This window comes from Arvicola amphibius, chromosome X (genome assembly GCF_903992535.2).
Source record: "Arvicola amphibius chromosome X, mArvAmp1.2, whole genome shotgun sequence".
In the NCBI taxonomy this organism is placed as follows: domain Eukaryota; kingdom Metazoa; phylum Chordata; class Mammalia; order Rodentia; family Cricetidae; genus Arvicola; species Arvicola amphibius.
In genome coordinates, this window is record NC_052065.1 from 110947165 (window position 1) to 110970768 (window position 23604).

The following is a 23604-nucleotide window of genomic DNA, read 5'->3' on the forward strand; positions in this document are numbered from 1 at the left end:
CCACGGAGCCCAGTAGCGGCAGGGAGGGGGGGCGGAGGACGTGGTCACCGAGGGGAACCCCCGCCCCCTTCACGGAGGCCGAGGCTGGGGTTGCAGAGAGAACTGGAACTGGGCTTGCCCTAAGGGAAGGTAGCGCGGCCAATCCGTCCCCTCCCCACACCCTACTCCGAGGGGGTGGGCGATAGAGAAGAGGTTGGGGTTGGAGCAGCGGTGAGGGGGCCCCTCCCTGGCACCTCCCCCCACCAGACTTGGTCGCGCCCGAAGTGTAACACTTTCTCTTTGTCGGTGGAGCTCCTCTGTTTCCTGTGCAGCAGCTCCCGTTGCGGAGGCACCCGTAGCAGCCCTGGCGGACGAAGGAGCGATGGCAGCGGCCGATATAGCTCGCCAGGTGGTGAGTGCAGGGCTTGGGTACCAGCCCCCAGCCTGGGAGGTGAGGTGGGGGGCTTGGGACGGTTGAGCAGACTTGGCCACAGCCACCACAACTACCACGAGGAGGGCAGTAGGGTAGCATCCAGAACCAGAGGCAAGGCGGGACTTTTGCCCTGGGGTCAGCAGCTCAGTCCCCTCTGTCCCTAGCACGTCCTGGAGACTTGTGGTGGCAGGAGGGTGGGGGGCAATTGGCAAAGCCTACTGGCGGGCAGCTGAACTTGCATAGCGGGAGAGAGCTGCAGTGAGAGCCTCCACCTCCCTTGCGGCAGGGCAGCTGTGGCCCCGCTGCTGGGGCGTTGCCGAATGAATGGCCGCATGAGTACCGAGCCCTCGGGTCTCTGTCCCCTTAGTTTGGCGGCACCTCTGAGCACAGCTGTCTGCTGGGACTTCAACTTGCTCAGAAAGAGGGTTGCGGAGCTGGGGGTAGCCTGGGACCAAAGGTTGAGTGTGGTGAGGGGGCGGGGAGATGAATGACTGGAGTAGGGTTTCTCCATATGCATTACATATGTGACTGCGTCTGTGTATCAGTGTGTGCTCATATATGTGCATGGACGCCTTCCGCCTTCCCCGTGGCAGGGTTATGTGACCCTGAAGGAGTCGGCCCGTTTCTCTGTGCTCACCTATGGTGTGTGTTTCTGCGTCCAAATGCCTCTGTGTCCACTTGTGCTGAGTCCCGCAGGGTCCAATTTGTGCGTCTGTGGAAGTGGGGGGGTGCACTTCACCCGGCCCGTAGGTGGCTGGCTGTGTATTTTGGCACGTTTCCGAGTGGTTCTCTGAGGGTCGGTCTTGGATTCAGTGTGCATGGGCTTGTGTGCTCAAACCTGTTGGAGCTGACATCTTTCTGTAGAGACTGAGGAAAATAGCATGAGACCTGCAGAAGTAGTGTTCCCTCTCTTTTGGTGGCACCAACTCTGGGGGAAAAAAAATCATTTTAAAAAAACTATAAAGTGTTTCCAGCCCTGGGATGTGCAGAGAAGTCATATCCAAAAGAACCTGGAGACTCCATGTTTTGTTTCGTTTTTAGATGCAGAAGTTTTGGTTACAAAAGATGTTTCCATTCGTGGAACATCTAAGTTTTTCTGATTCACATTCCAGCAAGCCCATAAGCTGAAGCAGAATGATGGCCGAATAGTAGGGCAGGCATAGCCCACTACCCCAAAAGCTACTGGATGAAAAATGATAACCTTGTAACCTCACATTTCCTTAGAGACCTGGCTGTGAATGTGACGATGTCAGTAGAAAAGCGGGAGTAGGAAGCAGCCTCGAGGTATTTGGTATAATTGCAATTGATTTGTTTTCTAAACCCGAATCCAGAATCTGATAGCATTTTCTCTACAGATAAAGACATTTTCTGTCTGACTTTGGAAGGTCAGGGGCATTTATTTGAGACCTTCTCTAGCCCTTGTACAGCCCAGCGCAGAGCCAGCTCATCGTGCAGGCATGATGTGAAGGGCAGAGGCAGATGCGAGACAGTTCTTGATGGTGCTGGAATTGGAGAGATTGTAATATTGCAATATTTTGAGGACAACCAGGGCAATTTTCTTATCTGCATTTTAAAGATGCCGTAGGTTTTGAGGAGATGAATCCATTTCCAGGATTACACTTGCTCTATCCTTAGTGACACCCCCCCCCTCGGCAAATGACACTAGTGATTTTTTTTTTCTTGTCATAATGAATTTGCATCGGCCTGCCCTCCCCACTTTCCCTTTCCTGGATTAGGATTGCAAGGCCCCTGCTGCTTCACTGTGGGCACCTAGAGATCACCTTTGTTTTGCAAATGGAGGTGCAGTAAGGGGTGGCTTAGGATCTCTTGATTTGCTTTGGGTGGTTCCAGTTTTCTCAGGCTGGCCTTACCACACTGTATACGGAAAAAATATAATTGTATGGCAAATTCGGAAGAGGCCCAAGCACTTGAGACTTTGTTATCATGATAAATGAGTTTTGGGGAAGACTGACGTCACTCTCCATGCCTCCCTCCCCCAAGCCAGTGAAGCTCTTATTTATGTGTCATTTCTCTCTCTGCTTTCCTGAGTCTGCAAGAGGTTGTAATTCACCAGGGGAGGCTGGAATTAACTCAAGAGACTTTGAGTGGCTGCTTGCTTTTGGTTTCTTCAAAGGAATATGCATCCAGGACTGGGGAAGAGACAACTAGAGAGCCAGGCTACCTGTGGCAAGCTGAGAAGTTCTTAGTAGACTCGGAGGCATGATGCCATGGGAGTAGTGTCTTGCTGTGTATGTCTGGGTGTCTTCACAGAGTCACTGGAGGATCACTGTGGCCGAATATCATTAGGCAAATGGCATAGGAGTTATTGTGTAGGGCTTACGTTTGGGTGTGCATGCATCTTGGAAGTTCCTAACTCAGGTGCATCCCATCTGAATGAACACCACAAAGGATTCTGGGTGACAACACTATTTCTCCATCATTGCTATGAATACCTGTTTGACTGATGTGCACAACACTGTGGCCAGCCCTTATCAACCATATCAAAAAAGTAGCAGCTATGGTTCATAACTTTCCAACTTTCAGCCCAGTTGGAGATGCAAACTGTGGATACTGATAGAATTCAAGAAGTAGTAGAAGAGCCTTGGGGTGCTTTCACCTGTGAGGGGACTTGGACTGCCATTGCTCTGTATTTAGAGAGGCTGCATGACTGACTCGTCCAGGGTGATCTAGGAAGGCACAGCACCGTCCCCGAAATCTCTATCTACTAGCTTTCATTCAGTATGGCATTTTCCGTTCAGACTGTGAGGACTGTGCTTTCCAAAATAGAGCGCGGTTGAGTCTGACTTGAACAAATCCCACCCACAATGTGGACAGCGCTGCCTTTTCCAGTTAAGGTCCATTAAGCCATTGCCTCTAATGAAAGAGCTTGTAAGGACTACAAGAGTTATCTTTGCCAGGACTGGCCTGGAGGAGCTGTCCTCAAGTTACCACCTGCCATTGAGGAGAAGCCTGCTTCTGCATTCCGGCCTTACAATTGGAGTAACAGTTATCCGCAACTGTTATCCAAAATCAAAAGTTGTTTTGAGACAGACTTTCACCTGTCAACCGAGGTTAGTCTGGAACTTCTGCCTGGGGTGCTTTGGATAACAGTTACCTCGTGGTTTCCCTCTTGACGCTCTTCCTTAATCCCTAAAAGTAATAATTGTACTCCAGAAAAAGAAAACCAAACCCCATAGAGTTACCTGAGGCTATAGTGCTGACTTAAGTTTATATGGCCCCAAATAATGAAAAACTATTGATTCCAAGTCAAGGGAATAGGGGGTAATTTATTATACAGTTTCCCAGCTGTTTAAGATTTGTTAGAAACATTAGAGGAGCTGGGTGTAGTGGCTCAGACCTTTAATTCAGAACTTGAGAGACAGAGGCAGGTGCATCTCTGTGAGTCTGAGGCTAGCCTGATCTACAGATCGAGTTCCAAGACAGCCAGAGCTACATAGTAAGACCCTGTGTGTAAAAAAATATGAAAGGAGTGTACAGCGCCAACTGTGTAAGACCTCGTCCTTTAATGGAGTTCCCAGTCCAATGGTGAAGGCAGACACATGTCTTTATGTAGGGCTGAGAGGGCTCAGTGGGCAAAAACCCAAAATGAAACAAAAACCACTTACCACGGAAGGCTGACATTTCAGGTGATTTTGAGACTCAATACAACCCTGTGACCTCCGCACACATGCCATGGCCTGCAAATCCCCACACGCATCCTGCGTACACACACACTTACATAATAATAAAGTTTTTTAAATCCCTATTTAATTATCATTATCCTAAGTGCTAAAGAGGAGAGCCACTGCCTGCCATGAGAAGTCATTATAGGGGACCTAATTCAGCTATGGATGAAGGCTGGAAGCAAGAGGAGAGACTTCCTGAGGGGTTCTGGATAGGAAAAGGGTAGGTGTGAAGATGGGTGAGATCACACTTCTGCCACTTGCTTGGGGACAATTCCTTTGTCAACTCACCCACTGCTGTTTTCATTCATTCTTCAGCATTTATTGACCAGGAACTGATTCTGGCCAGGTCCTGTGCCAAGTGCTGGGGATGTAGTGGTGACCAAGGCACGGAGGACCTCTGCCCCTTCTCAGAGCTGCCAGATGAGGCAGGAATGAGCCGGGTTTCCTCTTGACATTTCAAATGCAGGAAATGTGTCGGTGGTGTATTTATTACAAAACTTCATTACTGTAGACTAACAGGTCTGTAGAATGCAATGAGAATTTGATCTGCAGTCAGATGCATTGCATTTCCTTTGTGGAGTGGCTGATATAAATATGCTATTAATTGCTGGCTTCGTTACTAATATGGTCCTACACCTTGTGTTCTGTAAGGCAACAATCCCATTGCTTTAACATGAACAAAACTAATTACAAAAGTTTGTCTTTTGGGGGGGGGGGAAGCACTATTATAAAATTAAATGGCCCTGGTTTGCAGACTTGCTGAGATTTCCAGATTGTCAAAGCCATGCCTTCACATGCCTTCATACTAACAGGGACAGTCGAGAAAGCCCTTATTCGTATGTGCATTGAAACTACACATGAAATCCATGGAAAGAAGAAAAGGGGATGGGGAAGGGAGGGACGAGGAACGGGGAGGAAGCAAAAAGAAGAAACCCTTGCCTAGATGTAACACGCTTAGCTCTCTGGAAATGCTTCCATCTGTTTGATTTTCTTCCCCCAACAACTTCCTGATCTCTTCATGTTATACCTGCAGCAAGCAAGAGACTTAATCCAAAGTGTTATTGCTGATCAGTGGATAAACAATGAACCACCCACCAGATTACACAGACTCTCTCTTTAAAGGTACTGCCTTTCCAAGGTGTTTCTAAGAAATAAAAATTCTGCCACGTCCTCATTTCCCCCTCTTCTCCTTGAATCCGCCAACATCCCCAAAGCGGTCAGAGAAAAGCAGACTTGAGTGATGTGGAGACTCTCTGATGTTAAAAAGATTCTCAGCTTAAATCCAAGATAGCACAGTCACGGGTTGTGTGGGTTTTCTTTTTTTTTTCTCTCTCTCTCTCTTTCCATATTGCTTTAAATAAAAATCTTGGAGCCACCAGCCATGTAATGATGGATTATTTTAAGTAACAACTGGAGGGGGTACAGAATAAATTAGAAACACAGACCCCTTCCTCCTCGGTTTGGCAGGAGGCTGCTTCTGCTGCAGGGATTTGAAACCGTGGGTTTCTGGGCTGCCTGCATACAGGAAGGAGGCCACATGCTCAGGAGAGTGAGAACTAACGTTCTCCTCGCCTCTCCTCCAGCTTCTCCTCTCCTCCAGCTTCTCCTTTCCTCCAGAGTCTCCCCACTAGGGACAGCCATCACCATCTGCTGAATTATGCAGCAGGCTCTCAGCTGGCCCTGGAGTTGGGTCATTCCTGTGACCAGGGAAAGATTTCCAGGCTGTCTCAGGGACAAGTCTCAGGGACAAGCCTCAGGGTTCCGGTTATCCCTGCCAGGACTCTCTGGAAGCCCTAACGAGGACCCTGGGGTAACAGGAGCAGAGCTCTCCTCTCAGCCCTGATGAGGTGCAAGGTGGTGTTCAGTTTCCTCTCACAGAAGAGGCCCCCAGCTCTGAACACTGGCGCAGAAGCAAGAGCTGCTTTTTTTTCCAGATCCCCATTAAACGAGACCAGATGGAGGCAGAGGCAAGTTCAGGCTCCCCAGAGGGTAGTTGGGCATTCACCCAGAGGCCTATGGGTAAACCTTTTCTTTCCAAAAAAAAAAAAAAAAAAAAAAAAAACAAAAAACCAAAAACCCAGATTGGAGGTAACAATGACCAGAACACCTAGAAAACTGTTCAAACTGCCTGGCTTGAAGGAAAAATGTGTGGCTTTTGTGGGAACGTTGACCCACCCAGAGCAGGGGTCACCCCTGGCCTGAAGTAGAGATATTTTACCTAGACAATGGCTTGTTGAGTTAGGTAGACTCATTAGCTCTGGGGCTCTTGAGTGGAGCTGGGCAGCTGGCCAAGCCTAGGATCAGGCTGGAGTCAGAAAAGAGAGAAGGAAAGGGGAGAGAAAAGTAGGGGGAAGAGAAGAGAGTCGAGAGCTGGAGCCCAGACCTCAAGAGCATTGGTTGCCTTGGTTGCCTTCTGCTGGCCAGAACTATGGCAGCAAGCCCACGAGCTTCCAGTTCATTTTCCTTATCCTTCTCACTCCTACCTGCATCAAGCCAGGAGCCTCATGGCCTGGAATTTTAGCAGCAGGAAGAAATACATCTGGTATTTAAGTCAGCTTTTCCAGCTGAGAGAAGCAGTCTGCCTGGATCCTCGCATCATTCTCTGCCTCTAAATCACTGAATGACTCGGGGACGAGTCCCTTCCCCCACTCCGAGGTCTCCATTTCTCCCTTTGCAAAAAAAGGCCTTGGGTTAGGTGATCTTTAAGGGAGTTTCCAGCTCTCAAGCTGTGCTGTCCTTATGTCTCCTTGCTCTCCAGGCTCAATTCTGTCATGTCCTTGTCTGCTTCTGCTTCTGCTTCTGAATGAGGTGGCAGAGCTGAGCTCCACCCCTTCCCTCCTTCAGCCTCAAGCTGAGTGAGGAAAGAGTTTTGGAGAAGGAACCTATGCTTTTAGCTCAGCAGGGTCTCTGCAAGTGAACTAGAAACACCCATTTGAACATTGCCTGTCTGCAGAGGTATATAGAGCTGTTGACTTTTTATAAAAGACACACGACAACCCAATGTTTGTCCGTGGACTCCCACTTCAAATGCACTAGGGGAGCTGGCTAGTTAATGGAGTCCTGCTATGAATCCTTTTATAGAACGAGAAGCCACTTTGGAATTTATCTTTGGTATTAAAATCAGCTTCATCCATCCGCTTTCATCCTTGTATAGTAAAGATGGCCTCCTTTGTGTTTCCCCGAGGTCTCCTAAACGGCTTCCCCACTGAAGCTTTGGCAAGCCTTGTTCTTCTTTAGAATGCTCCCTAAATTTCTCTCCCAGCTCAGGACATTATAGCAATAGGCTTTTCTTAAGTCCTGCTCCATCAGCCCATGAACACTCCTGGCATCTGATGTCTTGGCTATTCTCGTTTTCATTTTTTTCTTGTTAAAATTTTGGCCCTTATTGGTCTTCTGTGGCTCTCAAGGCTGATGGTATAGTACTGTCCATTCCTTTGTCAACATCGAAGGCTACAAATGGGGTTTTAGCAGGACTTCTGACATGCTTCAGGACTTAGGATTTTCCTTCTGGCTTACACGCCTCTATAATTATGCTGTACTGTTTAATAGTAAGTTATGCATTGTATGTGGTAATAAGATAATACGAATTTATTGTATTGCTGGTAAAAACAAATGTCTTATATATAATAAAATTGCCCAGATGCTAAAGGCTTTACTTAACCAAACTTGCTGATTATCTCTGTGTGTGAAGCATTTTCTGGTTGAAGTTGAACATTTTTCTAAAATATCTGAGGCCACTTTCCTGCATAGGAATGTATCATCATCGAGTCTTTTTTCAAAACAAAACATTTTTTCCAGATTATAAAACTAAAGTATGCCTATTCTAGAAAAAAAAGGACAACAGAAAGACTACCACCAAAGTAACCTGTCAACACTGCTCACTGGGATGCTCCCATGTATGTAAGGGTTTTGTTTTTTGTTGTTGTTGTTGTTTTGCTTTATGTAACAGTTTTTGGAAAATATTTCCTCATATTATTAAGCACTCTTAGGATATATTTTCATTAGTTGCTTAATATTCCATCATATGTCATTGAAAGTCTAGGGGACCGGCACTTGAGCAGTGCCAGAATGACGGAGTGAGAGAAGGCTGAAGGACGGGGCTGCCACTAAGGGGTCAAAGAGGCTGTTGAGAATCCCATTTGTGCGCAGAAGACCAGAGGAGAAAGTTAAGGGAAAGCCAAGTCACAGGTCATGAGTCCCAGGCGTTTCCGCCCCATCCTTAGCTACCTTGGGTTTGAACAGAGACAGGAAACTCTCTGCTGACACAGGTGGGCCCACTTGCTTTCTCTGCCCTGGATGTTGGAGAGGCAGTGGGCAGTGGAGGACAGCTGTCCTCCTATTGAGTGTTCCTGGGACTCATTACTTTCCCAAAGAACGGCAACAGGAGAAAGATACACAGCTGGAAGCGCCATAACTCATTGTTCGTAATAGGTACTGTATGAATATGCAATTAAAAACTGAAATTGGTGTGTCCTTGGGAGAAGGCGGAAGAGAACAAGAGCAGTGTTTCTGCCTCTGCTACAAAATGCGGTATAACGTATTTGAAAACCACAGGTGACTGCAGAGGAGGAGCAAACAGGAAATGGAATTGGGAGGAGGGAAGTGGGGCTCTCTCAGTTCTCAGGAGCACCTATTCATTTTGCCTTCCTTCAGCGCCTCACAGACTCTATATCCTAATTACCCTACTCTGAAGCCGAATGAGCAAGTGCTTTCCTTTTCTTATTAAAAATATCCATAAATTATGGCAGGTAACGTGAGTCCATCTGTTTAGAAAAGAATCAAACACTACCAAAGCTGACTACACCTCTGATCAGGCCCTTGGTTTCTATTTCCTGTCCCTGAGGTAACTATTGGTATCTTTTGGTTTGGTGTCTTTTCATGCATCTGTCTAGGTCTCGTCATACACATACATACACAGACCTTTTGTACGTACAGGGACTCATTATGCATAGCGTCCCACAGCTACTGTTTTCCATCTTATTCTATGTCTTGCAAGTATTCACATCAGTACGTATGGACTTGCTGTATTCTGGCTAGAGATTGGTCCCGACTATGCGTGTTGATAATTTATTTTTCAGTTGTCCAGCATTTAAGGAGTTTCTAGTTTTTCATTCCCGTAAACAATGTTTTAATGTATTTCCTCGTACAGAAATCTTTGTACGACTGTGTGGAATTCCACTAAACAGAGGTGGTTGTGTGGCTATGGTAGATCGATGATTTTAGTGATTCGCGGTCATAAACACGGTGCTACCTGCTAGTCAGGATAGCAAGGTAAGGCTTCAGGGTTAGATGTGCTGGGCCAGGTTTCTACTTCCATCTCCTCTTCCGCACACTGTAGTCAAGTGAACATTCAATTAACTGCAATCAGAGTAATTAGGATCTCAATTAATTATACCACCTTAAGGAGAAGGACTAAAGAGATAAAGGCAGCAGCGGTGCTGTAGGAGAGAAGGAAAGACACTTCGAGGGCTTGTCTTGGGGTCAGTGAACAATTAGCCCACTCTTCTGTCTATAATTTGCATCCACATATTTTTCTCTGAACAGGGATGATCTTGATGTAAGATCAAAGCAAGACAGGTACCCTCCAGGCAGAACTTCCTAAATCAAAAACTGTGCCGATGTTTTTGGATGCTTTCTTAACCACAGAGACTGAGATGAAAATCTGACTCCTTCAACCTAGTAAATAGCAAGAAAAACACATCAAACAGATCCCATGTCCAAAGACTCCACGTTCTTTAGTTTATTTAGGTAGAGTGGGCACTGGGTAAAAGACACAAAAGAAATAAACACCCCAAGTCACCGGTGACATCACTAAATGCAAATCTGTCATTACTTCTCTGTAATTCTTAGTATTTTATTTTTTGCCTCAGATGACAGGAAGCGGGTCATCTTTTACTTTTCTGAATATTTACCCCTTTTGGTAAAATCCCCTTTACCTTCCCGTGTTCTGTGGGTGTTTCCAATATTCAATCTTTAGCTTTCCCCTCCCTCTACTACCTCTCAGACAGCACATCCAATTTGACATCTGTCACTCCTAAAGTTTCTCTCAGCCTTAAATACCTTTAATTTAGATGATTTACATACACAATGCACATACACAGTTGAAAGCCTTTAACATGTTTACTGTCATCCATAAAATGCAGATTAAAGAATGTGATACCATTTTCCAAGGAATCAGTTCACAGTAGATAAAAGCCCATGATGCTTCATGGGTACACAAACATATACACAGTAGTGGTAGAAACACACATTAGTACTGTCCTCTGCCAAGTGATCTACCAGTGTTTAAAATGTCTGAGCCTTTGGAGCCAGCAAGATGGCTCAGGGGGTTAAAGGTACCTGCTACCAAGCCTGAAAACCTGAGTTTGGCCCCAAAGACCCACATAGAAGGATACAGCCGACTCTTGCTCATTGTTTCTTGACCTCCACACCAGTACTGTGGCACGTGTGCTTTCACAAACAAACAAGCAAGGAGATGTAAAAAAAATATATGAACCTTTTGGTCCAGCAGGCTTCAACTTTAGGAAATAGAGACATTTGCAACCCTACAAAATTAAACTGTTGTTTATTTTGTTTTGTTGTTGTTCTTTATGTAGAAAATCTGGAGGTAACACTAAATGTCCAGCAGTAGAAGTTATATTAGGGATAGGTGGCAGATTCCTTCATGGGTATACTACATGGCCAATAAAATAGTGGTTTGAGGCCCAGAGAGATGGCTCCGTGGTTAAAAGCTCATATCCATACCACTCTTGCAGAGGATCTGCATTTGATTCCCAACACCCACATCAGATGGGTCACACTTGCCTGTAACTCTGGCTTCAAGGGATTCAACTCCTTCTTCTTGTCTCTGCGGGCACCTGCATTCATGTGCACATACCCATAAACAGACACACACAAGTGCACATCTTTGAAAATAAAATGGATCTTTACAAATATGCTGTCCTAATGAAATTAATGATTTATAAGTATACCTAATTACTCAAGAAAACATCTGCACTGCGTGTCAGGGCATTAAGTCAGATTGTGCAAAAGAACAGGTAACAGTAACCCCGCTTTGCTAAATAAAGGTGTAGCGACTGGCAGGAGGTATGTGCACGTATTGCTCATCTTGGGAGAATGAGAATATGATAGATGATTTTTATTTTCTTCCTGTTAATTTCTATGTTTTCTAGTAATTTCTACTAATGTAAGCATTTGGGAAGTAGAGGCAGAAAGATCAACAGTGTAAGTAAGGCTTCTTTGCAATATATGGAGTTTAAGACAAGCATGGGCTACTTGAGACCCTGCCCCCAAGTGAAAATTTACCAAACACCTACCACATGCCTACCATTATCTTCCACAGCAATGTAAAGAGCCCCATAACCTTTACTTTACAAGCAATGAGCTTAGGGAATTTGGGGTGTTTTGAGCAGGGAATGCCATGATCCATGTAATATTTAATTTTTTTTTTTAGATTTATTCTATGTGATCAGAGTTTTGCCTGCAAATTTGTATGCTCCCCATGTGTGTGCCTGGTGCCCTCAGAGGCCAGAAACTGGAGTTAGGAACCGTGGTGAGTGTAGGGAAGCAAGCCTCTACAGGACCAGCAAGTGCTCCTAACCACTGGGCCATCTCGCCAGCCCCACGTGCAGGAATTGTTGTAAAGCTCATTCTGTCTGCAGATGCCTGACTGATGGAAAGAACAAGAAAGTAGGGGGAAGGATATGTCTCCAATGGGATCGAACTGGCAGGCTGACGTCCACACACCTTGAGAAAAAAAAATGCTGGTTAAAGTCAACTGACCTGACTTGAGACTCAAAGGGGGCAGGAACTGGGGATGGGAGTATGGCTTAGTTGTAGAAACTGGGCATGAGAGTTGTCTGCCACCATACCCCATTTTTTGTGGCGTTAGGAGTTAAACCTAGGGTTTGTGTGTGCTAGGCTACCAACAGAACTACATCCTGGGCCCCGTGTCTGGCAATTCTTTCATGGTGAAGTGAAATTTAAAGGTAAGGTGCTATCCCCCACCCCCCCCCCCCCCCCCCCCCCCCCACCCCTGCTATCTTTAGATTGAGAATTCCTTGGACTTCAGAGCACTTGAAGTCTCAAAATGCTGAATTTGGAGACAGAAAGAGATGATAAAATATGGCTCAGGAAACCTCAACTCTGAGTCTGTCCCAATTTTGAAGCCTGCTACGTAGGAGGCTCCCTGGAGAGAGCATATTGGCTCTTAAGGCTCTTTGCCTTGTCGAGCGAGCGCTGAGCACCAGCGGCGGTAAACTTCCAGCTTTTACTCTGTGCTTTAAAAGCAGAAAGGAAAAATGAAAAGTAGGAAAAGGGAAGTGGAAAGGGGCGAAGTGGGTGTGGAGCAACGTGTTGCGCATCCCTAGTGAAGCCCCTCGTCTCTAGGTGAGGAGCAAGGAATGCATCAGCCGGACTCAATGACGGCATATGGCAGTCTGTCGAGTGCGCTCGGCTGGAAGTTTGTGTGGAGAAAAGTGAGAGGCGAATGAACGTGCCAGATGGTAGTCACCATCACAAGTTCTTGGTGGATCTAATGGCAGGGATGGGAGCCGGGAGACCCCCAACTAGGTGAAGGGACTGTCTGACAACATCCGTGGCGGAGTGGCTCCTCCACCATCACATCCATTCTGGTGCGCACCGAGTCAAGCAGCGGGTCCAGTTAGTGTATGAGCTGCCTGCTGGCACAGCCTAGGGTGCTGGTACAGGCCTCCTGGCACAAACCAAGGCCTTTTGGGTTGCTCTTGGCATCGTGCTGATTACGGAAAGTTTGGTGCAGCCTCACCACACAGAATCTCTGCCTATTTCCATAGCACATCATTCTTGTGAAGCTCGTCTGCCTCCAGCTTCCATTCCCCACCCTTCTCCTGACACCCCACCCTTGGCTGTGACCATTAGCAGTTGGCATATTTCTTGACTACACGCAGGCCCTTTTTGTCCTTCCCCTTGGTTCCTTGGAAATCTGCCTGAGTTTGAGACTCTCCTTGTTTATAAAACCATTTAACTATAAGAAGCCTTGGCCCTCTGCTTTCCAGGGCTGGGAGTGGCTTGGCTGACCCCTGTGGAGTCAAGGGAACCAGAGGAAGCCTGCACACAGCTCCCTTCAAGCGAGAGGCAGCTACAGCCATTGTGGGGTCCAAGGATAACCTTAGATAAGAGCAGCTACTGTTTGGATGCCTTCCATGTGCCAGGCAGTGTGCTGTGTGCCTAAGGAGCATTGGCCTGTACAATCGCACATTAACTACCAACTCCTGGCTTTGTAAGGGAGAGACTGAGGGTTAAGCACCTTGTTAGAGGTTGAACTGCAGAAGTTGGCCTCTGACTCAGAGTTGCCTGATTCAAAAGTCTGTACTTTAAGAATTAGTTTTACAGTGTGTGTGTGTGTGTGCTGGTGTCACATGAGTGGGGAGGTCAGAGGATAACCTACGGGAACTGCTTCTCTCCTTCCACCATGTGAGTTCCAGGTGTCTAACTGAAGTCATTAGTCTTGGCAGCAAGCACGTTTACCCACTGAGCCATCTTGCCTGCCCAAATCTGTACTCTTAACCTCTCTGCTGTACCACCTTGGTAGGTCTCCAAAGGGTCCGAGAAAGAAGATTCACTGATGTCCAAGGGCTTTGGAATATCTATGGAATGTGTGTACACAGATTGAGTTCCTTATAGGCATTAATGAACAGATTTTCTCCTCTCGTCACCTCTAAAATACATCATATCGTCTCATATGATAGATGGGCAAGGAAACTGAGTCTCAGGGAGGCTCCCTAACCTCTAGATGATTAAGTTGACATTTCACCCAAGTTTGGCACATCCAGTGCCAGCCTGGGTGAGCTACCCACATCCTTTGTTCCGTCTAGAAGTACAGTGGTATTTATTCCTTAACCTACTGAATACCTGAACTCAAACATTAATGATTTCCAAGCTGATGGGCCATGTTGCTTTGGTGTGTGTGTGTATGTGTGTGTGTGTGTGTGTGTGTGTGTGTGTGTTTGTGTGTGTGTTGGGGGTGTGGTTGAGGGAAGAGATGACACATTGGGCCTTTGTGGCTGTTACTTCCTGGCACAGAACAGAGTGTGTGTGGATGGAGTGTAGAGACCCAAATGGCTTTTAAGCACATTGTCATCTTCTCGCCTCCCTCTCTTTCCAAATTAGGGCGAAGGTTGCCGAACTGTCCCCCTGGCTGGACATGTGGGGTTTGACAGCTTGCCTGACCAGCTGGTGAATAAGTCAGTCAGCCAGGGCTTCTGCTTCAACATCCTGTGTGTGGGTGAGTATTTCCATGGCAGGAAACTCTATTACAGGATATAGGTCCTTAATGGCTAGATGTGGCTTTGCAGGTAATTAGGTTAAATAATGTGTCATTCTCATCTAGTAGCAGACTTGCCCCTCCTCCTCCTCTTATCCCTTTGTTTATTTTTGTAAGCGGCCAGCTGCAATTACTTTTTTTTCCCCTCTGCCCAGACCAGAATCGGAGGCCATACCTTGGGGGAAAAAACAGAGCTTTGTGAGACTCAGTGGAAAATTTTGTTAAAGGGGGCTGGCTGGCTCCGTCGCTGCTGTCAGGTCCTTTTTGATGGCAGAAGATGAGAACCAGGACAGAACTGGGAGGGAGGTGATGGCTGAGGAAATAAAGATGCCCGCCTTCCAGTGGCGGGTAGTCGGCCGCGTCTCTGCAGTTTGTGTGGGCTTGGTACAGTTGGAACGTCAGTGTAGGAATCACACAGCTGTGTATAAAGATCTTTTATTTCCCCTACCTGTATCTCTGCCTGGCCTTTATTTTGTTATGGTTTAAGACAGAGTCTCATTATGTGGCCTAGACTGGCATGGACCTCAATAAGTCTCACAAGCTAGCCCCTAATTCTCAGTCTTCCTACCTTAGCTTCCCGAGTGTCGGGGTCATGGTCACACACCAGCATACCTATATGGGGAGGCATTGTTTTAGCCCACTTGATGTGCCAGTCACAGCACAAGCAGAGTGATAATATTTGTGAAGTGAACGAATGCACTGAGCCCACAGGAAGCATTTGCTAGACTTTTCAACAGGTTCTCATGTTACTTCTTCTGGTACCCAGGCTGCACAGTGAAGCCTGAGAATAGCATCCTCATCCTCATGGAGAGGAGAACTGAGGGGGACAAGGAACTTACCCAAGACAACATGGAAGAACTGGCAGGGCCATAAAGCAGGGCTATAGGCCTGGCTGACCTCTTGTTCCTCCCACTGCCTCTAACCACTGCCAGCAACAGCCCCTGAGACCACGAAAGTGCTTTGGAAACCACTGAGTACCATCAAGCAAACATGAGGGACAATAGTACCTTGTCATTCTTTAAGAATGTGTTTTGCAACCTTAAAAAATCCTCAATTTACAAACACAGTGGTAACATGTAATTTTCACCCCGCAGTGAAAGAGAAGTATATATACCTGCATATTTTCACCGACCTCCTTCCGAACCGTAATGGTCGCATAAATACCATAATAAAGCCAATTTTCACACTGGCTGGAGCACTTGCAGGCTTCTGCTAATTTCCTTCTCTGATTTTTGTACAGAGCATATAGGGAACTCATTCACATCATAGATTCAAACTATCACTGAATTATATGCTTTACTGTTCAATGCACTGAAAAATTTCTTTTTTTCTGCTGGATGTGGTGGTGTAGATCCATAACCCCAGCACTTAGGAGGTCAAAGGAAGAGGATTGTGAATTTGAGTCTAACATTGGCTGCATGATGAGACCTTGTCTTGAATAAACAAACAAATAAAGAGCTTCAAAAAATTTTTCTTTTGATTTTTCGAGGCAAGGTTTCTCTGTGTAGATTTGGAGCTTGTCCTGGAACTAGCTCTGCAGACCAGGCTGGTCTCGAACTCAGAGATCCACTTGCCTCTGCGTCCTGAGTGCTAGATTAAAGGCGTGCGCCACCACCACCCAACCAAAATTTTTTGAAGTCATTCATTTTCTTGGTTTTTTTTTCTCCTCTATTTCCAGTAGTCTTTACCAGGTCACTCCCTGTAGGGAATTCACTGTACTTGTAAGGACAAACAGAGCCAAATAGATGGTCACTTCTAAATATGGGTGACAGGCAGGTCAGCGAGGCTCACTCACTAGCCAAAAGTGACTCATTCCCATGTTCAGCTTTGGAGCCTATGAGACACAAAATATGTGCCTTTGTGGAATTACACATCAGAGGCCTTGGAGTCTACACAGAGGTTGCCAAGTCTAACTCACAGTCATGTTTAGGTGTTAATTAGGACAGGGCCAGAAAATAAATGCGAGACAGGGTACCTACCTCAAGAACAAATGTCATCACGTCTAATATTGGCACTACCAAATTTCTGTTTAGCTAACAAGATCAATCTTTGGCTAATGGCCAACTTATTTCACACAATATTTGATGACTGAAATATCCCAGTGCACACACATACCAGATTCCCTTGGCATTCCTCCCAGAATGCCTTGTGACCTGTGCTGAAATGGAGATTAAAGCAAAATGACAAACCCACCATAAGCCACCTTTCAAACTAGAGCAATAGACTGGACTGACAAAGCCCTGTGACTCAGAATGACACTCTGATGACAAAGTGGAGGGGAAATGTCTCATAGGAATCGTAAGATTCCTCAGGGCCCGCAGGCTGAGGCAGCCATGATCAAGATGAAGTGAGTGGACTAGTCAACTCACGTTCCCACCAGGATATTTCTTGCTGTCTGCAGCGCTTCTGCATTCATGCACCTGATGGCGTGAAGCTGCTGAAGAGACTGGGGCAGGCTCTCTCAGAAGGGGAGGGAGGGAAGAAACGAAGACCCTCTCATTCCCAAGGAGTCAGAGATCTTTTCGTTCTCTCTGCTTCTCAAGCTCGAGAAAATGGCTGTCCTCCTGTAATGCCCATAGATAGGACCATTAGATAAACCAGTCCCTATACTGGATCAAAAGATGCCAACAGTGTGCGCATCCTTTTCTCTTGCTGTATTCATAACCTTGCCATGGCTCAGGGAACCCTCAACTTGCATCAAGGTCACAAGTGACTCTGAGACTGCCATCTCAGCCCAGCTATAGTGCTGTGAACTGTCACGGACTTGGCACAGAGTCCACGGTGAGGTTATTGAAGGTGATCTTTACTCCTGCAGGCATTTTAGAGACTGTGTTCTTATGCCTAGTACCTCTATGTGACTGTCACATTTACCTCCTTGGTGACTGTTTGAAAATGCTTCTGTTTGGTTCCAGGAATTGTTTACCTGAAGTATTTTTAGCATCAAATTATGGCGGTGCTAGCCTCGAGAGCACTCAGAGAGCTAGGGCAGGTTTTTTTTTTTTTCATTATTGTCTGTCTTGATGTTGGCCTGCTGATCTTATGCCCACACCCAGCAGGGTAAGCGTTGTACATTTATGTGGGCCTAAGTGCATGTGTGCTTGTTGAAATTGAGAGAGGAGGGAAAGATAATTTTTCTGAATCCAGAGCCTAAATTAGAGTGCAATAAATTGACTGTGCCAATAGTTTCCATCCATGATTATTATGATTTTTAGCTAAGCATAAAGATGTGAGCATCTATGACCTCAGTCTGACAGATTCTCTAAGGTTGACAGTAGTTACCAAGTGAGGTAACATCCCCTCATCCCCACCCCATCAAAAATCATATCCCAACCCTTTAGCTTTGGAGATTTTGAATATCCTGTGATTGTAAACATCCTTATAGGAGGCCTCAAAAGAAAAACCTGAGGCCAGGTTGTGGTGTCACATTCCTTTAACTCCAGCATTCGGGAGGCAGAGGCAGACGGATCTCTGTGAGTTCGAGGCCAGCCTGTGAGTTCGAGGCCAGCTCTTGTAAGAGCTAGTTCCAGAATAGCTAGGGCTGTTACACAGAGAAACCCTGTCTCGAAACAAATAAACAAACAAAAAAAAACAATGAAAGAAGGAGAGAGAGAGAGAGAAAGAGAGAGAGAGAGAGGGAGGGAGGGAGGGAGGGAGGGAGGGAGGGAGGAAGGAAGAAAAGAAAGAAAGAAAGAAAGAAAGAAAGAAAGAAAGAAAGAAAGAAAGAAAGAAAGACAGACAAACCTGTGCAGGTAATACCAATGTTCTGGGACCTGGTGCTTTGTACTGTGGGGAAAGAGCCCCAAAGAGCCTTTACCCCTCTAAATGTGCTGGCAGTGCTAATGGCCATGAAGAACACAGGCTCATAATGATAATATTTACTTTGAAGCTGCTCAGGATTCCAGGCTCAACTGGGCTCTGTTGAACTTGGAAAACACACTCAGGACAAGCAAAATTGAGGCTTTCCTGCAAGAGGTATGCAAAGGGTAGCTAGTAGTCTATGAAGGTCAGGGACTAAGGCTCCATTCCTCTGTCTCTGGGAAAGGCAGGTGTTAGCCTTAAGCTGCCATAGTGGTCGGTCACTGGCTAACACGGCACCACGGGAGAAAACAGTCCCATGGTTTGTGGCATCTACTGATTTGCATAGTGTCGTTATTTCCACCATAGCTGGCTTTAAGCTATCGATGTCACAGAACATGAGTTGGGGAAGAGGTACAGGAAGCTGCATGTGCTGGCTGAAACATACCACAGTCTGTCAGGTCCCAGCAAGAACAGGAAAGAGAAAGGACAAGGTCACATAGCCAGGCATGACCTTGTCCCTCTCCACAGACTCCCGTGGCCAACTCTAGTTCCTGGAGTGTTTCCTTTTGGACACCTCCCTGTCGAACTCAGCGGCATTTTCTCTTGGCTTGTTCCACCATTTACAGCTGAGAGAGACCTCTCTCCAAGTGAACACGGACCGTGGCCACCTCGTTCTTTGCTGTGATTTCAGCCACTATAATTGTATCTGGCTGTGATCAGGCAGAGGCTTGGTAAATACTTGTTGAGCGACTAAATGAACCCGTAGGTCATGCTTGTGGCCTCACTAGAGTGTATTGGTTCGAAGCATCGGCTACTTGCCTGCCTCAATGACAATACTGGCTCGTCCGTGGATTAGATTGTGACCTTGGACAGGCATTTCCTCTACAGTAAAGGAGGAAACCTGGGTCCAGAGAGGAGGCGGAGGAACTTGCAAATTCATGAAGTTAGTGGATGATTTGGTTAACCTGACCATAAATTAAGGGTCAATTGTGTCTAGGGGCTCACTGGGTTACAGTTTAGGGTTAGACCTTCTTTTTTGCTTGTTTATTTTTGTTTGTTTGTTTGTTTGTTTGTTTGGGACAGGGTCTCATTTTGTAGCCCAGGCTGGCCTGGAACTCACAGACATCTGCCTGCTTCTGCTCCTTGGTGTCACCATGCACAGTCAAGGGGTAGAGCTCTTCTTTAACCTGGTGGACTTGAGTCCCTGGACTCCATTCCCAGCACTAAAATGAAAAAAAAAAACCCATAGTGTCTACCTTATAAGCTTGCTGTAAGGAACAAATATATGGAGTTGAGGGTATGCCTCAGTAGTTGAGTGCTTGCCTCAAATGTGTGAGGCCCTTCGTTCCATCCCCAGCACTATGCAAAAGAAAAGAAACTGTGTATTTATTCACAGCAATCTTGGCAGAGAGCACATAACTGTGCTACAAGCAAATGCCTAGAAGTTCCAGCACTTGGGAGGCTGAGGCAGAACTCATCTCAAAACTAAGCCAAACCACCCTTCCCGGACAAAAAGACCTGCTATTGTTCTTCCAACCTTCCCCTCTTACAGGAAAGAGGACTAGAACCCAGACTGGGGACAGGGCTGAGATTTTGTCACATGGCAATGTAGTGGTGGCATATGGAAGATTTATCTCTCTTACTTCCTTTCTTTTTCTTTCCTTCTTTCTTTTTTTTTTGAGACAGGGTTTCTCTGTGTAGCCCTGGTTGTCCTAGAACTTGCTCTGTAGACCAGGCTGGCCTCAAACTCAGAGATCTTCCTGCCTCTACCGCCAGAGTACTGGGATTAAAAGTGTACGTCACCACCGCCTAGCAAATTTAACTTGTTTTAAAAAAGACATTTACTTATTTTACATGTATGAATGTTTGCTTACATGTATATTTGAGTACTACGTGCATGTCTGGTGTCTGAAGACACCAGAAGACAGTTCTGGTCCCCCTGGAACTGGAGTTACAGCCACCTGTGAGCTGCCATGTGCATGTTGGAAACTAAACCCAAGTCTTCTGCAAGAGCAGCTAGTGCTTAATCACTGGGCCGTCTCTCCAGCCCCTATGTTATTTTTAAAAATTGTTGTGTCCAGTACAATGGCAACAATAAGCCAAGTGAGAGGAAGAACAAGAGTTCAAAGAGTTAAGAAACCCTGCTCTCCATTGTGACACGCTCTGGGAGGGCTGGGGAGAAGGGGAGGGAAATTGAGCCCTTGGGACTCATTGAGTTTCCTGCTGGAAGCCAGTTGCCAAGTTCCTACCTTCTTGCAGAAGCATGGTGGAATCTGCTGACCTGATCCCAGCGAGGCCACGTGTCATTTCCCCACACACATTTCCTATTGAGCCCAAGGCGACAGCATTCTAGTCTCAGCCTGAGTCTGTGTCAGCCATTGAGAGAGGATGTCCCTCTGGCTCCAGGTCCCCCATGATGGCAACTGAGAGCAGAAGAAGCACCCAAGATGGTCCTCTGAGAGGCGCGTGTATGCTTGTCTCTATCGTGCCTTCTTCTAATGGCCCTGCATTTATTTGCAAGTTCCCTAGAGGACATGGGAGTTCGTTCCTTCCTCTTCCAGACCTTCATTAATTTAACATCTATAAGTTGCCGACAACCCTATTCTGTTGCATGGCTAGGGCGTCCTGGGTGGTGTCAGTTTTCCGCCGTGCCGGTCCTTCCTGCTGCCTGGGCCTAACAGCCCACCACAGCACCCCGTTTCTCCAGCTGTGCAAACCAGGGGGGGTCCTGGCTCCGTAGAACTGCTCCTGAGACCTTCCAAGTGCAAGTGCTTTCTTCCAGGCACTGTCAAGGATACTAGCAAGGAGTCCTCTTGGTAAATTCTAGGATGTGAAGGCAGTGGTGCCCATTCTGGAGGGCTGGGGCTGGCCAGAACATCAAGTCAATTAGCGTCAAGGGACAAAGAGGATGAAGTTGAGGCTGTACATGAAAAACCCATTAGACATACAAAAAAACTAGATGAAATGCCCCTGAAACGCATGGGTGTCCACGGGGAAGTTGAGCTGGAGCATGGCAGCCGTCCTTGCATTCCCACATCAGAGATTCTGGCCCTGATTGCAGGTGAGCTGTGCCACTTCCTTTGGTGGGGTAATGGGTGCTGTATTCTCCCGCATGCCTGAGTCTGTCACCTCCCATGACAAAGACCTCTCTGCACCAGACTCTTCTGGGACCCGGATACTTTCTTTAGGGGAGGACAAAAAAGGGCCTCTTCTTAAGAAAACTGTCGACCCTGATGGATATAGCAGACCCTGGCAGAAACACAGTCTGTGTGAGGATTTCTGTATACCCTGGCCATTCACCTCACAGTTACACCTGGCTAAGAAATAGAGCTGGGGACCTTGGGAACCAGGCTAACTTGAAAGCTCTCATTATAGGTAAAAATTTTTATGGGTCATTGTTTCGGATAAAGGGAGCTTAGAAGATTCACAGCTCCACACACTGAGCAGATAGGGAGAAAGGGAGCAGCTTTGATTCCCCATCATGCAGCCTTATGCTCTGCCTGCAAATGTGTACTGTTGGTCTCAAGGGGGCTTTTGCCAGGCTAGAAATTACCCAGAGTAAACCTAAGCCCAACCATGAGGATAAGTCAAAGGTCACACAGTCTCTCCTTGGTTGGGAAGAGGTAGTGTGGTCTAAGGTGTTTCAAAGAATGGTCCAAGGCCATTAACTTGTTTGCTTGTTTGAAATGGGGTCTTGCTAAGTATCCCTGGCTGTCTTTGAACTTACTCTGTAAGCCAGGCTGACCTTGAATTTAGATCCACCTATCTGTGTCTTTCAAGTTTTGGGATTAAAGCAAGTACCACCTGACCTAGCCTGTTATTAATTATTGACTTAAAGACCAGGCTGGTCTCAAACCCAGTATGGAACAGAGGTTGATTTGACCCTTCTTATCTGCCTCCGTTTCCCGAGTGCTGGGATTACAGATCTGGGTGGCACCTTTCATGCTGGCCTCGGTTATACTAAGCCTCACTCTACTTGCTGAGCTACATCTCCGGCCTTAGCTACTGACTTTTAGTCCTAGTATTTCCGATTCACTTGGAGTAGGATGACGAGCCAAATACAATCTGAAGCCATAGAGATGGTTCGAAGTAGTTTTAGTGTTTAGCCCAGCTATGGCTTCGTATTAGATTCCTGCCGAAGTCCCTGATGCTAGCTTCTCTCTAATGTGTGATTGTGATGTCTGATTCTTCAAATACTCCTTGGTTCTAGGCCATGGTTCGGCATCCTCTAGTGTCCCAAGAATAACTTCCCCAAACCTTTACTAGTCCACCATAACCCTTCCCCCATTCATCGCCCAAGTGTGAAATTCTAGTGGCTGGATTTCATTAGTGTCACACAGCTGACATGTTAGCTAAGCAAACAAATGCCTGCTTTGTTTGAAATGTAAGAAGAACTTGTAGCTTAAGTTCATTCCTTGGTAGATAAAAAATGGTCTCACTGAAAGGTCATGTAGGCTGGGAGAAGCCAAGGTTAGAGACAGTCTCCCCACTTAGGACACAGAACTGTGACATATGTGGAATTGAACACTGTTTAGGCCAGGCAGAACCTGAAGCAGGGCACGAGAGGAGGGGGCATTTATTTAACAAGTTATTTCTTTACATGTTCTACTTCAAAAATACAGAAAAACTAAAGAAAAATGAGACCTATATATAAGCGCACTACTCAAGAAATAAGCATTAATAAGAGTATATTACATTTCTTTATAGCCTATTTTTAGAGATAATTATACTCCTCTATCTGTACATATAGCATTTCTTTCTCTGCCTCTAAAAGCAATGTATGCTCAAAGTAAAGCTTCAAATAACAGAAAAAAATATGAAGGCTAAAATGGAAATTTCTCTAGGATTGTGAGCTGTCCGCGGCTGGCCTGTCTGTGCTTTCCTTTGTCATGTAACGGATGCTCTATATACTATGTACTTCTGCATGGTTTTCATGTAGTGCTGTAGTATGTATATACACTTCTTCCTTCATACAGGCATGTGGCTACATAGTCACTGTGTGATATCTTTTGCTTTTCAGGGGAGACAGGCTTGGGCAAGTCCACCCTCATGGATACCCTGTTCAACACCAAATTCGAGGGGGAGCCGGCCACCCACACACAGCCAGGTGTTCAGCTCCAATCCAATACCTATGACCTCCAGGAGAGCAACGTGGGGCTAAAGCTCACAATTGTGAGCACTGTGGGCTTTGGGGACCAAATCAACAAAGAGGACAGGTAAGGAAAACAATGGGGTGGGAAGGTGAATGGAGGAAAGGGGCTTACTATGGGAGTCTTGGAGAGAGCACAGACTGGGGGCCCAGCCTGTCTCACTAGAATGACGTGGGCAGGCAGCTTGTAAACATGGTGTCATTGGAGGGTCCCTGTCTATAACAACTGTACCCCTCCACATACTTTGCCAAAAGA

The 23604-nt window shown here is 46.3% G+C and overlaps 1 protein-coding gene across 4 annotated transcripts in view; it reads left to right on the top strand.

Annotated features, from left to right (window-relative positions):
• Positions 1-210: 210 nt before the first annotated feature.
• Positions 211-23604, top strand: part of Septin6 (septin 6) — a 74419-nt gene continuing 51025 nt past the window's right edge. For all 4 annotated transcript variants that reach the window (XM_038316216.1, XM_038316217.1, XM_038316215.1 and 1 more), the window contains exons 1-3: positions 211-391; positions 14248-14362; positions 23220-23415. In XM_038316216.1, the coding sequence (XP_038172144.1) occupies positions 362-391; positions 14248-14362; positions 23220-23415 (341 nt within the window). In that variant the 5' untranslated portion in view covers positions 211-361. The remainder of the gene's footprint in view (positions 392-14247; positions 14363-23219; positions 23416-23604) is intronic.